The sequence below is a fragment of the Talpa europaea genome (assembly GCF_964194135.1).
Source record: "Talpa europaea genome assembly, chromosome: 4".
NCBI lineage: Eukaryota > Metazoa > Chordata > Mammalia > Eulipotyphla > Talpidae > Talpa > Talpa europaea.
This window is the reverse complement of record NC_140070.1, coordinates 111,315,606-111,331,929: the sequence shown is the minus strand read 5'-3', so window position 1 is coordinate 111,331,929 and position 16,324 is coordinate 111,315,606. Positions and strand designations below refer to the sequence as shown.

At 38.0% G+C, this 16,324-nt stretch overlaps 1 protein-coding gene across 1 annotated transcript; it reads right to left on the bottom strand.

Annotated features, from left to right (window-relative positions):
• Positions 1–2,726: 2,726 nt before the first annotated feature.
• Positions 2,727–15,819, bottom strand: CLDN1 (claudin 1; the record flags this gene model as incomplete). Its single annotated transcript, XM_084232506.1, has 4 exons — positions 2,727–2,889; positions 4,617–4,701; positions 6,867–7,031; positions 15,597–15,819. The coding sequence occupies 4 exons, from the start codon at positions 15,817–15,819 to the stop codon at positions 2,727–2,729; spliced, it is 636 nt and encodes a 211-aa protein (XP_084088632.1).
• Positions 15,820–16,324: the final 505 nt, after the last annotated feature.

The window sequence follows — 16,324 nt, the reverse complement described above, 5'->3', positions numbered from 1 at the left end:
ATGAGGGAAATTCAGTAAATTTTCCAGGCATTATCTTCTATCACTGCCTTGATGAGAAAGGAGCTCTGTTGCAGAGAAATAGGGCATCCTAGTGGGTGGGGTAACTGAAGTAATGGATAGATAGCCCCAAGCAATAGCACTACAGGTTTACTCCAGGAGCCCAGTGAGTCTGATCCTACCTAAACATCTCCTCTTCCAAGCATGGCCATCTTGAAATAATTAGAAAAACAAGCCAAGGATTCAATTTTATTAAAAAAACACACACACACAATTTATTGAAAAAGAGTAATGCTTGGCTTTATACAAATTCCCATTACAAAACCCCAAAATATCTATTGGTCCTGTTTCCAGATATGATAGCAGAGTACAAAAATATCAAAATTGAAGAAATTCTGATGTAACAATTCTGTTGACTGTTTTGGACTATAGATTTCTTCATGGAGTTTAACAACTAGTAACCATATGCATTTACACTGACACATCATTAATATACCTGCTAGAGGCATAGACTCTCAGGTTTGGAAGACACTCTAGGTTCAAAACTTCCTATGATGTAGTCTCTTGGATAAGATCTCATTATGAATTACCATGCCCCAACTATCATATCCTATTGTCAGCTGTTAGCTTGTAGCAATAGCACTGTTGGTATCATTTAAAAGTAATTCACCTTGGATACCATTGCAAATTATTATAATTCAAAAAGCCTTCCATATTTTGACTTTGCCAACACTTATACTTGTTTTACCCATCACATCTGCAGACTTTTCCAAGGCCAAGTCTGCATTCTTGAAAGGGGAAAGGCTTAGTGACAAAAAGCATAAGGTCAAACTGATCGAAGGAACTAAGAATTGCTTAAAATCCTTTTCATTTAGTAAGCTGGATTTTGCTTTAGTGTCTCTTCACTTCAGAGATTTGATAGGGTAACAAACCCATGTTTTAAAAATTTCCCTCTTTGCAGTCATTCAAAAGGTAATCTAAAACCTATGCATTTAAATTCCTTAATTCTTTCCCCTAGTACAGTAGGTTTCACCTTATAAAACCACATTTACATATATCCCATCTCACTGGATCCCCACAACAGCTCTGTGAGGTAGGCAGGTCAGGAATTACAATCCCCTTTTTACAGATGGAGCAATAAATCTAGGGCAGCCAAGTGCCTTGCCCAAACTCAGACAGTAATTGATAGCACCAAGACTCAAGTAAGGTCTCCAGACAGCAAAGCTGACACCCTTTCATTACATCACCTGGCTTACGTGAAGAAGCATTTTCCACAGACTGGAAAACTAAGAACAATTGTTAAAATGGAACAGAGCACAAATGAAATGCTAGGTCCAGCTAAAAGAAAGGGAATGATCTGGTGGGGAAAGGAAGGTGCTGAATGATGGGAAGGTATGTTTGTAGGTTTGGTTCAATGACTTCTTAATAGCCAATTGGGCAAATAAAAGCACTACTGACACACACTTCATGTTCAAAGAATGTACATAATACCACCTAATTGATACTCACACCACCTCTAACAGCTGTTTAAGTATTATTATCTCAATTTGACAGATGGGAAAATAGAGAAAGATTAAGTGACTGGCTTAGAGCTACGTAGAGAATCCTAGTCACCAGATTATCACTACAGAAAGTCTAGCACATCATTCAGACAAACAGACCACACCTCTTTAGGAAGAAGTAAACTACATGATAAGGACAAAGGAGAAAACAACAGAACTGAGGAGGTGAAGGCGAAATATCAGGTGATTGGAGGGGATGTGCAACTGCGAATAAGTAGCTTGAAAATTTAATCGATAAAATTGTGTTACAACATCTGGGAAAACAGCTCATGGCTACTCAATGGGACAAATATTTTCAAAGTAAACAAGATCGTTATAGGTCAGAGTACAGGGATCATGTGGAAAGGTCAACAGAATATATCATTCTGGTCATAAAGAAAGAGTTGCCTCAAAGTTCTGATTTGAAAGCAGTTCCTACTTACATTAGGAATTAAATTGCAAGCTCCTGAAATGTGTTATTAGATACAAAACTTAAGCCCCACCTAATAAAAAAAAAACACATAAAGTCAGAAGAATGACTGTTGTCAAAGCAAGTGCTAACAGATTATAGTAAAAAAAATAAAATAAGCATATAAAAAGAAGCACAAGAATTGAGAGAATGCATACTTGTAGTTTAAGTCTTCTGTCATAAACTGTGCATTAGTTACAAATAATCACTAAAGGCTGAAGGAAGGTAGATGATATTTGATCTATTATATATGTATACATATAGAAACAAGAAATATACCAAATAAACTGCTAACTTAATCAACATAGAATTAAATACATATTTCTTTTTAGATATATTTTAATTATATTGGTAGTAACATAATGAGAATAAGAATTTGTACTATCTAAATTTTTATAGAAAACCAGGTATATATACATATCTATATATATTTAAGATGTGCCCCCCTCCCCATATTTGAAGTGGTTACTCAGTGGGATCCAATAATACAAATGGAAAAGACTTCCCTCTGTATTGAGGAAAGGAGATAAAAGAACGCTAAGCCATTTTTATCAATGGGTATTTTTTAAAAAAAGGATGTTTTTTGGGGGGATGGAGGAGGGTAGTAATACCACAGTTCAGACTACAAAAGTCAAGTCTAAGGTGTTAATGTCAATGATAGTATTTCAAGGTCCATTTTGTTTTGTGCCAACAGGGTTATCTCCTTTTTTGCTTCTGTATCACACATAGTCTTTACCACTGGATGGTGCGGGTTTGGGATATGGCCGTGGTGTTGGGTAAGATGTTGTTTTTCTGGGACAGGAACAGCAAAGTAGGGCACCTCCCAGAATGCAGAGAGAAGCAGCAGCCCAGCCAGTGAAGAGAGCCTGACCAAATTCATACCTTAAAAACAAAGAATAGTGCATTAGGTTAATCTAAGAATCACTGGAAATTTTCTACACTTGATCTTAGCCAAAAGGCTGAGAAGCGATCATTGAAATTTTCTAATCTAAATAATTAAAAAATATAAAGACCATACTCATTTTTTTTCCACTGGGGAAAAAAAACCCAATCCCTTGGGGAAGTAGTTTAAGTTTTATGAACACAAACACAAGACTGTTTACATTGCAATTGTTGACAATTTGCAATAATAGATCAGGCAACATGGTATGCAACACCAGGTTAATTGTGCAACTATTTCTAAAGATTTTTCCATGTGTAGGAGATTGGCAAATCATGTTCCTACATTTAAGAAGTTGAGTTTGAACCCTGGTTCCTAAGCTAAAGCTTAAAAAGCTATGTTATCAGCAAGTTGCAACCATATTCTATAAAGAAACTGCTAGAGTGTTATAAAAATGATTATCATTTTTAATTGCTGATCCCAGGTACCTATATATACTGAAATGTGAAGTTTATGGTTTGGTGAAAAAGACCTCTATACAGCTCAGAGGCCATTCTAGATTAAATTGATTCATGTGGAGATGTTCTGCAGACTCATGGGGAAAGGATTTGTGACTAACTGAGGAACAAAGGTAGAGCAGGGCTGGATCTAAAGTTATAAGGTCTGGGTTTGAATCTTGAAGCAAACTCTCACTTGCTGCAATTGTGGACTCATAGCCTCACTTCTCAACCTCAGTTTCTGCTTTTTGTAGAACAAGATTATCCTACCTGCCTCATTGAAATGCTTTCAGGAGCAATTTCACATGAGACAATGTAAATAACAAGTGTACAGTCCCTAGCAATTTATAAAGTGCTTTTGCATCCATTACTAATAAAATTTAGCCTTGACCTCCAGCAGTTTCTGTCCCTACCCTGAAAATCTCATGGGAAGAGTTCCAACACAATCACTGCCGCATGTGTTCTCCTATACGTGGGTGATTATATAAAAAGAATCACACCTTATCTCTCCAACCATGGGGATTTTTCATCCATTCATCCTAGACTCAACAAACAATAATTACATTTTAACATCCTACTCTGAAGGTAATTATGAGGCTTTAAAGATGTGAACACGGAGAGACAAAGAGCCTTGTCGCTGATCAAAGAGTGTCATTACATGACAGGCAAGAATCAGGTCTTTAACTTCCACAACTTGTAATATTAAGAAGAATGACCATAGTAAAGTCAAATTTATAGTTGTGGTGGAACATATAATTTGAAAGTGGTATTGCAACTTATTTTTTTATAAATAAATTAAACTTTTTATTCATAAGTAAAATTAAACTACTGGAAATGACCCCCCACAACAGTATTATTTTCTTCAAACAATCATAAACTGTACTAGTTTAAAAAAAATCACAATTAAGTGTTATATCAAAATGCACTTCAAAAAAGGAAACGTCAAATATATTAACATTTTTATTAATATAAAAAAGTAGGTCTACCATAGAGTTGGAAAGTTTAGTGCTTGAAACCTTTAAAATGCATTTGTCATCACTATAGGCTATTAAAGCAATTATCAAACTCATTTTAACATGAGTCACTGGGCATTCAAATTATTTTCAAGTGTGACATAAATTTCTCTAAAATTGTGGAAATCAAATCTGGAAGGTATGGTACTAGCTTGACTTTGCAAAACACAAAAAGTACTTTCTCAGAGACCAATTTATTTTGTATGTAAAAAGCATTACCTGGCATTGACCGGGGTCATGGGGTCATAGAATTCTTGAACAATTCTATTTCCATACCATGCTGTGGCAACTAAAAGAGCCAGACCTACAGAAATTCAAAACAAAACACAGTTAATCGTTATGGAACACTAAGCATAAAGACACAGCCCATTAAATATACAGATATTTTACAAGAATTAAATCTTATTAATAGTGTTGATATTTTATATTTAGCCAATTTTAACTTAGGGAGATTAAAACTTCAGAAATGATTTATTCCAAGTATTATTTTAAGACAGACAAAATCATTAGGTTAGAATTAGGAATGGGTTTTACTCTTTTTGCAATCTTAAACTATAACCTTATAGTTTAAGGTTATTAAATAATAATAATTATAACAAATAGCTTTTTGGAAACAATTCAGCAGGTCATATCATTCCACATCTTCTTTAAAGCTCTTGTTGTACATTAGTGTACTAAAATATTTTTGATAAATCCAGAGTCACTTGCAAAAGGGAAGACAAAAAACTCAGAACTGCATGGTCAAAAGACAGTAAGCAGCCAGATAGCAGGGGAGAGCAGAACCTGTCTCAGAATGGACTAGACCACCCAAATTCCTATAGCCCTGACATGTCAGGTGAGGTGTAACCTTGTGGTTTGCTGAGATGCTGTGTCAGATCAATTTATGCAGCACACTCTCAATTTCCCATGCTTTTCATAGTTCAACAATGCCAGAGAAACTAATTAGTCCAAATAATCCATTCCATCACTTATAAGAAGTATAAAATATCTTTACTTTTCTTAACCCAAGAAATTAAATAATGTTTTACAGTAATTCTAAGAAACTACCAATATAGACAGTCTGAATCTTTCTAGCTTGCCTCTTTCCCCTTCCTTTGCTTACTAAAGGATAGAAATAACACTGCTGCCTTTTGCTGCTCAGACAGATCATTTTGACTTTCTCTCTACCAAGTTCCTGAAACCTAAGTGGGATTGATAGAATCACTTACTGGAGTTACAAGAAGGCAAGCAAAGGAAGGGTGCTATATAAGTTTATTCATAGCCTTTGATGCAAAATTAAACTGTTGGGAATAAAACACTATCCATACTTTTTGATAGGAGATAATCTGGATAAACTAAAAGACTGATCATTTTAACAAAATCTTTAGCAAAGTCATAATCCCACTTCTTTCATTATTGGTTAAATTCATGCATTGCACTGAGACAAAGGCCCCAAACAAGGTCTTTTTCTCAAAGAGGAAATGAGAAGGGAAAAGCCTAATTCTACCTTTTCCTAGTGGTAGATTAAACTAACGATGTCTTTTTAAAAACAATATGCTATAATATATGTATTATATATAGCATATATACTAATGTTTTCAAGAAGTAAACTACTATATATATTATAAAGTATATATGCAATCACTATATAATAGTAATCTCTTGTTATTTTATATCCAAAATTTTATAAACACAAACTATCTCATTTAATATGTCTTATTAAAGATTTTATTATGGAACTGTCTGTCTTCTTCTGGCTCTCACTTTCTCAGAAGTCACATAACTAACTCATCATCAACATTTGAATAAAGCAACACACATACTTATTTAATATGGAAAATATAACTTCATTCTTTTATCATTTTTCTTCAGGATCTTTCTTTATTGTTCTCTTAACTCACTGAATCTAATTTCCTGCCATTCCAACATTCCACCTCCTCTCCAATTGGTCTCTCTCTTCACTGATCTCTGGGAACATTCTGTTCATTTTGGAATCTGATCGGCTCACCTGAAACACTATCCTTATTTTTCTCCAATAATCCACATGACATCTCTTCCTCACAGACCTGTGTAACTCAGACATTCTTTATGTGCTTTCCTACTACTCCCTCTCCCCCATTTTTCTATATAGTGTCTATGGAACTTGATATGGAAAAAAATTTCCAAATTATACAGAATTGTTTTTAGTGTTTACTAGGTAGAAAATATCTCTTTTAACCTGGGCAAACTGGTTCTAACAAACCAATTGGTATCTGGAACATCAATGAATAGACCTGTCCGCTGTGAGCACAGATTTTAAATCTCATTTGGCTCCTATTTGAAATTGTGAAAATCAACTGGACTGAAAGTTTCTATGACTTCAGATTTTAAAGGACTGAAATAAATCAATCCAAGTACAACAAACTCAACATAGTCTAAAGAAAGTGAAAACTAGATATCAAACCTTCAGAAACAGTTCAGTAAAATGAAGGGAGACATGGCCTCTCTTACCTGCAATAAGAAATATTACTCCCCCAATGACAGCCATTCGCATCTTCTGTACCTCATCATCTTCCATGCATTTCATACACTTCATGCCAACAGTGGCCACACAGATGGCGAGTAGTCCCAGCAGGATGCCAATCACCATCAGGGCACGGGTTGCTTGCAAAGTACCTGGTAGAAAACATTTAGAACATGTGAAAATCATGTCTAGACCAAAAGTCAAATAGTGACATAAAACTAAATGTATTTCAATATTGTATGGAAGAGAAAAATTGAACAAGGAGTATGGACACCCCAGTTTTTATGTTTTTAATTTTCATTTTTTTACGTTTGTATGTTGCCAGTAACCAACAAGATTTCTTCCTCAGAAAAGCAAACAACCCAGGCTGAATGATGAATAAGAAGCCCTCCAGCTCTAACATTTGACGCTTTCAACAGTAAATTCAAAATCCTCTGGAAAGATGATTAATGATCTGGTTGAACTAGTTTAGCTGAATGACTACCTTTTTAATCCTCATGAATAGACCACAGATATTATACTTAATGTCAAACCATTTAAAATTCAATAGTTTACAATATATCTTGGAAATAGGCAAGAGCTTTACATTCCAATCATCAAGCCTCAGAAAAACCAGTGATTTTAGGAGATCAATCAATCGTTGCTAAGTTATCATGGTTGGATAAGCATCATTTGTATCTCCAGTTACTGGGGTCAGGATGAGAGACATGAATGCTGTTTTTCTTAGTACGCAACAAAATAACCATTGTGATGTTGGCTGGGAACATAATAGATTCATATTCAGAGATATCAAGAGCTTTAAACTGTGAGGTTATAAAATAGAGTACAATAATTCAATGTTTTTCAGAGGATTCCACTAATTTTCCAATTGTCTATTATTGTTGTTTTATTGGGTCATGATCTAATAGGTAGGGTCAGGTTTGAGAGATTATGTTGATATGATACTTCATATTTCAAGTTAGTGGCATAATGGCAGAGCTAAAAAGAAATAAATTGAAGCTGTTCTGGTTAGAATAGTTTGTTTAAATTCTACATTTATTTTCTCCTTTCAAATAAGGATCTCTTTCCCATAGCATTAACATATGACAAGCTTTTTTTCACTTATAAATATTATTTATAATATAATAAACCATGCTATCTTGGGTAAATGACCTTTGTGACCAGTTTCTACTAAGTAAGGTTTGACTGATAATATCTCTGAACAGGGAGCTGGGAAGAATGAAATTCTTGATAATCTTCAAAAGTAGTTGAGATAATGAAAAACTTTTCTATCTCACACATTAGACCGGGGCTCAGTGTTAGCATTTTTAGCGTTGAGAATTCAGGTTACTAATCATAATTAGAATGTAAAATTTCTAAAACATCATTCAGTTTTAATTTACTGATCTCTTCATCTTTGCCACACGCATCCAATCCATGATAAAATTAATGTAACCTCTTTGGAAGAAGTATCAAAGCTATTTTTTTCTATATCTGAGAATATCTTTTAGAAACAAAAATATATTTTACTTAATCAAAAAACAAACCAAAGACAATACCTCCTCCCCTCACATTTCCATCCACCTTTTTATAAGTTTATACGGGCACATCTGAACTCTACCCCACACACATTTATCTTGCGATTCCAGGGTGATACAACTGCTGTTGAAACACACACACACACACACACACACCACGCACCATTGATTTACAGGACGAGAAACTTCTTAAATGGTTATTGCAAAACTTTTTCCTTGGAATCACAAGCCACACTGTGGTATGAAGAGGAAAGTACCAAGGACTCCACTGTGATGATATGTTCTTCCTTCTGATTTACCAACAGGTTTTACAAAGACAACCATTACTTAGGAGGAAGAAAAAAATAAAACAACTATGCTCTTATACGTATACATATTTTAGACTTGGTCCTAAGATTCCACTCAGAAGGGAAGGTACTTCCAGCAGAGAAACACTTGAGGAAGAGGTACTGAAAGTCACAGAGAGGGTCCACGGGCCTACAGGACAAGGGGCCAGTGGTCCATTTGCCTGAGACTGCCAGCATTTTAAAACAACAAGTCTTGCATCTAAAAAAGCCCTCAAACCTACAAACTATAACTGTCCCCTCTACTGGAGAAGGACAGGATATGAAAGTAAAATGAGGAGAGTGTGCAGGACTTGCAAGCTAGGGTAAGGCGTTTGGAATTTATTGTAAATATAATCACAAGTCACTGGAAGGCCTTAAAGAAAGGATGACAGGATTTTACCCTCCCTAGAGTCTAAGAGAACAATTAGTAAACATTCTTCCTATGGTAGCCCTTCAAATATGTACAGACTTTTAATCTCTCAGCCACCTCCATTTTTTTTTTCTCATAAATACTCAGTTTTCTAACCCTTTATTAATCAACTTTTGTTGTTTTCTCTGATCTCTCTCCAAGTTTTCCATTTTGTTTGAGCTGGAAGGTCCAGACCAGATCCAGCTTCTAAAGTAATCATTCTGATCTGCACTTCACACAAGAATAGCAGGCCACCAGCCCAGCAGGTTGGAGCACTGGGATCACACACGTTACTCTTCACAAGGAGTCTGTTGGGCCTCAATCTCCTGAGTCAGACCTGTATAAAACCACCCAGGCAGCGAGCACACATAGATGCAATATGTCAGAGCTCCATCTGCCTTCACCTGAAATAATCTGAGACTCATTCTTTTCATCTCTAATATTTTTCCCCTTCAAGTTCTTAGAGAAAACATATTTTATTCATATCATATATATATATTTGACTCTTTTTTTCTTCTTTTACAAAGTGACAAAGTGGGAGGGGACAGAAATTCTGATCAATGTTTGCTACAAAGCCCAGTATATTTTAGAAAGAGTCATGTATTGTTTGTATCATACACAAAAAATAAAGGAGAAAATAAAAAATAATCTATACTTTGGAATCATACAAACCACAGAGAGCAAGGGGATCAAATTTCCTTTATTAGAATCTGAAAAAAAAAAGTATTATTTTGCAAGGGAATGTTTTTCATTTACTTCCTGGCATCTATTGACTTTCAAAATTTCTTTGTGTTTTACCACACTCCATTTTTGGGTGTAAATGGGCATCAGTCAGTCTCATTCTGCTTCACTAGAGACATCTGGATGAATTATTAAATAGTTACATGCGGGGGAAATGTAAAAAATATTACAAAAAATAAGTCTAAGGATCACTGGATCATGAGAACTCACTAGCCAGGCATATGTAATGATGGATTACAAGTCAAAGTAAGCGAGTGTTGTGACACAAGTCATGAAGGTTTTATGTGCAGATAGAATCTAAATTGCACAGTTTTCAGCTGGAACCAGATGAATCCTTTAAATTAAGGTCTTACGGAAGCCTTTCAAATCAGAGATCTAAAACACATAATTGTGAGCTTCTAGATGACTTGGGCCGGATATGTGTTCACATTTTCTTTCCAAGCACTAAGAATTGTACTTGGCAACCTACAGTGATTAGTCTATCTGTGTTCAATGAATTCAAATTAGAAAATCTTTTCCCTTTCAAAACTGAACTAACATGATAGGTAAAAATACAACTGTCATTAGCTTAGTGTTTGAAATAACATTGAAAAACACCTCCCTATACAGCCTATGTTAAAATCTTGCTAGATAAAGTCAGACTTAGTTTAATCTGGATAGACTTCATTAAAAGTTAGGAACTCATACAGAGGGAAAAATTCATACCTTTTGCTTAACTTGATCTATTTTTCAGATTTTTCTGAAGCTTTAAATTTGTGTCTAGTGAGTTTTAAAGATGACGATTTTTCCCTAGTGGAATGATTTTTTGGGAGGGCACAGAAGTGGAAAGATGTTGTAAAATAGTATTTTCGATGAGAGATATACAGAATAGATTTGATAATGTTGAGTTGATCTGATTACATCAAATCTAGGAGCAAATCTTTCTTGGCCTATTACAATAAGTTTGCAGATATCTCTAATATTGCTGTCACTCAGTAAAGTTGTCTGTAAATAAAATGGCTAGCAAACATTAAAAAATTTACACTATTATTTCTCATCTCCTCTTTACTTATTCAGCAGTAAAGGTGGAAAGCAGTCTTTTAATTATACTTAACTAGACTGGTAATCTTGGGATTAAAAACTCCCTAAGGAGTCTCACCACTTGCAATTTGAAAGTATAATTTGAAAACATTCTTACAAAGATCTCTACTTAAAAGACAAGAAGTCATTTGGAAGTTACTTATCTACCTTCATTGGGTTAATCAACACAAGTATAAAAAGATAAACATAGACAAGTGCATTTTTTCCTTAAAGTTGTACTGTACAAGCAGCAGAATCTCCTGTCAATTCGTGACATCCAATGTGCTATTTACTAGCCATATTACTCTGATTATTCTAGACTATATATCATAAACACAATAGATTTTAATTATATCCATATCCTCATAAGTCCCTCTTTGCATTAATAGTTGCTTAATAAATATTAGACAAACAAATGAACTGAATATTAGATGACTAGAACAAAAATGTTCTTCACAAGTAAATGTGAGTTCATCACAGACTGTCACCGAACCATTCTCCTATGGCTACTTCACTTATTAAATCTTTCGCTTTTACTTAATTCAAAGTTTCTCAAGAATCTTCATTGTTTGAGTTCTCTTTTATTATGTACATGAGTTGGTGTCACTGGGCGTGACCTCATAATATGGCCTAGTCAGTAACTGAAGTAGGCTGGGATGGAACAGAACTTACCAATTTCCAGGATGTCCAGAGATGTTTTGCTGCCTTTTTGTTTCTGAGAGAAACCGGTTCATGATTTAATTGATGCTTCTGTATAACCTTTATGTCACTTACTCATCCCTGTAATCAAGGGAACCTTGACTATGCCACTTGCCTCTTTCACTTCAATCACTGCAATTAGTAATATAAAATGTTGACACTGGACAGAATCAACATTGGCACTTTATAAATCACCTTAGCTGCATCCCTAGGAGCAAGAATTGGGTCTGGCTCACATTTGTTGAATGGACGAATGATTCATGAATCCCTCTCCCCATTCCTCTCACTCTGCCTTGGTTTCCAAGTGGGGCACCAGAGTCTAGAGAGTCAACATTACCCATACGGGAGAGTTTAAACCAGGATAAGAACAAAGACTTCTGATGAAGTCCAAATTTTTGTTTGACTTCCATCATTCCAAAATCAAAACTAATTTTGATAAAACAGATCTGAAGATCACTGCCCCTCTGAGCACCCTTAGTTCAGCAGGCATAGTGCAGTGTGGAGAAGTCTAAGTGGATGTCCCCCTCTCTGCTTATGCTTCAAAGACTGTTCAAGTCAGTGATTTTGTCTCTCTGATTGAGCCTGACATCATGGTGAGAGTGCTGGGAAACCTCCTGACAACCAATGCTCATTAAGCACACCTACACACATGTGGATTCATGCAGAGCAAGTTGAACAGGCTGGAAGAGCTTACAAACAAATTACAGAATCCCAGAGTTAGAAGAGCCTTGGAGAGAGTCTAGCCTAACCTCCCATTTGTCTGGTACTTGGATTTTCTCCATTAACATTCCTACAAAATGCTTACTTATTCCCTGCTTGCACACCTCCCATCACGTCACTTCTCAGGTCAGCCCAATCTTTGGATGGATCTAGCTTTTAAAGTCAAGTAAAAAGAAGCACGTAACTAAGCACAGAAAATAAGCACTAGCTTGTCTAATGTCTGGGAATTGGATCAAAACAAGGCAAGATGTGCAGATGTATCAAGAGGAGTCTATTGCAAATCTATCTGGCACTCATTTGCATAGTCCAATTTTCAGCTGCAGGTGCTATCAGTGTCAATAAACACATATTTTAGATAGAATGGGAATGTCTCAGGTACAGTAAAATCACAATACTCAGTGTAACATTTGTAGCCCCAGGAAGTTTCTCAGTTAAATTTTCATAAACTGCTTTTTAGGAACCACCTAAAAGAAATCATGCTGGATCGCGCTTCTTACATTGGTATAAGCATACTGGATTCCTTCAGCTATATTATGGAGATCATGTGCTTTTTACAGCTGACACTGGTTATAGCACAGGATCAATGGCTTTTAACATGTCTCATGCTACAACCTTGATAAATCCCTGTATTTGGACTCTAAGATGTCAAGTGGGCTCAGTGGCAAGCAGAACAATGTACCATTTCAGGAAACTCCCAGACAAGCTTTTCACCTAAAAAAGCACTTCCTGGAATGCCATCTTTAACAGGAAACACTATTAATACATACAAGTAATCTTGTTCACCTCTAGATGTCACAAACCAGCCAATAAATCACTACCCCAGGTCTCTACAGCAGGTGGGTGTAAGCATCAGTGCCCAGGTGGAGAAACTGAGACAGGTTCTCTGGATTCCATCCAAAGGCATCCGGTGAGTCATTAGTAGGCTGGGGAGAGAACCAGTGGGTGAGTCAAGACTCCCTCTTCTGGGAATCAGTTTTGAGAGAAAGCCCTTGGCCCCACCTTGGATAAACTCTGACTGTCACACAAAACCAAAACCACCCACAAAACAAGGAATCTGGAGTTTAAAAAAATTATATATAATCAGGAGAAACTCTCGCCCCCACCCCACCATGGGGTATGTGAAACTCTCGCCCCCACCCCACCACGGGGTATGTGTGTGTGTGTGTGTGTGTGTATGTATGTATGTTTATAACATGGACTGATCTGATTGTATTGGTCATTTGCAGAAGATAAAAGGAAACCTACTGAAACATGTTGTAAATTAACCATTTTGGTTAGAGGAATCATAGACCACTCTGAAGGTTCTGCCCTTAGAACTTTCACTCCATCTGCCAATTGTTCATCATAAGCCCCCAAATAATTGATACTCTTTCCATGCATGTGTTTATCTCTCCACAGGGGGATTCAATGAATATTTCTCAACTGTTCACTTCAGAAATGTAAATATAGTTCACAAGGGCATTAAACAACAGACAATGACGAAACATAGATTAGGTATAAAGAAGTATAACTAATATACTTCTTATATTTGGTATTAAGAAGTCCTCATTTGGCGACTTTGAAAAGCTAAAATGGGGCCTCCCCGGTGGCACAGCGGGTTGAGCGCCGCGCTATGAAGCCGTTCTCAGCCTCTGCAGTGCGGGTTCGATCCCCGGCCGCCGGCGAGGGTCCCACATGGCGCGCAGACCTCTCCTGCCGCCCGCTGCTCCCCTCAGCAGTGTGCTTCGGTCCTTCTGCCTGTTCTGCTCCCCGCTCTGGCTCTGGTGAATTCTCTCACCCTCCTGCACATCTGGCCTGTACCCCAGTGCTTATATAAATAAATAAATCTTTATAAAAAAAAAAAAAAAAGAAAAGCTAAAATGACAACATACCAAGCAACCAAAGTGCACAGGTTTGTGAGATGTTTAAACATATTTGGAACAGTTTAACAGTCCTAAATTGTGTGACTTTTGCCACAACCACATGCAGGGTATGGACAAAGCAGCTGAAGTAAACTTGAGCAAGGATAACACTGCTCACCCTCAGCACACAAATGGGGCTGGCAGGCAGGTTTGTTTACCTAGGCAAAGACTAAGGACTCTTTTCTTCAAGTTAGTTTAAGGGCTTAACAGACACACAGTGTGAGACACTAATACAATATCTCAAGGAAGACATTCCAGCAATGAATCCTTATTACCTAAGTTAGTGAATTTAATGAGTTTCTGACAAGATACGCAAGTGCTTTTTTATTGGAAAAAAATAGCTAGAGGGAAAAAGGCACGCTATCACCCTTCTCCCAACCCTTAAAAATATTTCTGTCTATATAATTCTTCCCAATTTGACTAAAGTAAGAAGAGAGTTTCATTACAGAAATCCCTTCTTGAAAGGGCGGCACTGGGAGAAGACCTACTCTTTCTCTCACTACCTCCCCGGCGGTTGACCTCTGCTTTCCTCAGGTGTTTGTCCACTGTGGCCATTCTCCTCAGTGCCTTTCTCTTCCTTTCATATTAGAAGAGGGAGCTTTTTCAGAATTCTTTCCAGTCATCCTTTTGCTAGCTCTCGCCAACCCTCACTTTCCAAAGTAACTCCACACAATCTGCTTCTTCTTCAGTTCCCTAGCTTGAAAGGTAAACCCTTCAGGGGAATCTCAGGAGGCTTCTTCAAGGACCATGGAAGGAGAAACAAAAGAGCTCAGTCTCCCCATACTTACTGGAACTTAATCAAGCGATTCAAACACAAGTATGAGTAGAAGAAACTGAGTCGGGTTATTTCATTGAAAGTGTGGGTTTTACTATGAAAAGTAATGGTAAATACAGTTTAAAAAGAAAACTTTAGGATTTTCTATTTAATTGTGCACTTGAGAAGCCACTGAGTTGTAAACTTTTCAAAGAACTCCATTTCCTTCTTCAAACCCTACCAACCTTCAAATTACTCAGAATCGTAGAAGGTTCAGGAGAGACCTAAGAGTTCAAGTTTGAGTTTAGCCTTCACTGGACTCCCATTGGAATTTAAGATGAAAGGGGAACAAAGAGTCTCCCCAAGAGTTAAAGACCAAACTAAGCTTAGGTCTGGGCCTCCCTCTCCCCAAATCAGGGTTCTCTCCACCTCCTTACAGTGTAGTGCACGACCAGAAGCCTTGATCAACCAAAGACTGATGAATGAGTAACAACACAACAGAATCAGCTGGTAGCCACGACCTGTATTAAAGCCACTGGAGACTTGGGGTCACAGCTGTGGGGGATTTAATGGGTACGGAAATACACTCACTATTCAGATTCAGCAAGGAGTCGAAGACTTTGCACTGGATCTGCCCGGTGCTCTGCGACACGCAGGACATCCAGAGACCCTCGTAGATGGCCTGGGCCGTCACGATGTTGTCGCCAGCATAGGAGTAAATCTTCCACTGGGGCAGCGCCGTGCTCACGATGGCGCCGATCCAGCCCAGGAAAGCCAGAATGAAGCCCAAAAGCTGCAGCCCCGCGTTGGCCATGGCTCGCTCGGGCGCCCGCGCCGGCTCAGGGGTGGCAGGTGCAGGAGGTGGAGTTCGCAGGTGCGCACCGGGGTTCCCGCGAGCGGCCGAGTCGCGCCGAGCAAGTTAGTTCGAGGAGCCCCGCTCCCCGCGCCGCCGCTGGAGAGGCTCTGGCAGGTCCCGGCGGGCCCTGGACTTAGGGTGTGGGAAGAAGCTTCGGCTGCTCCCAGGTTCGCGCACTGAGACGCCTACCCGCTGGGCGCCCAGATTTAAAGCAGCTCCGCCCTCGGGACCCGCCCCGCGCGGCTCAGCGCCCCCTGGCGCTTTCGGGGCAGCTCCCTGGGAAAGGGAGCGAGTGGGAGACGGGCCATGAAACCCGAGGAGGAGAGGAACCCAGAGAGATGCCAAGCCCCAGCTCCTTCCCATCTCCCCTCTTCTTCCCGCCCGGGAGCCTCCTGAGGCTCCGCATCCATCTCATCTACATTTTTCCAAAATTGAGTGCGAATGTGTAAATAACAAAAATGAA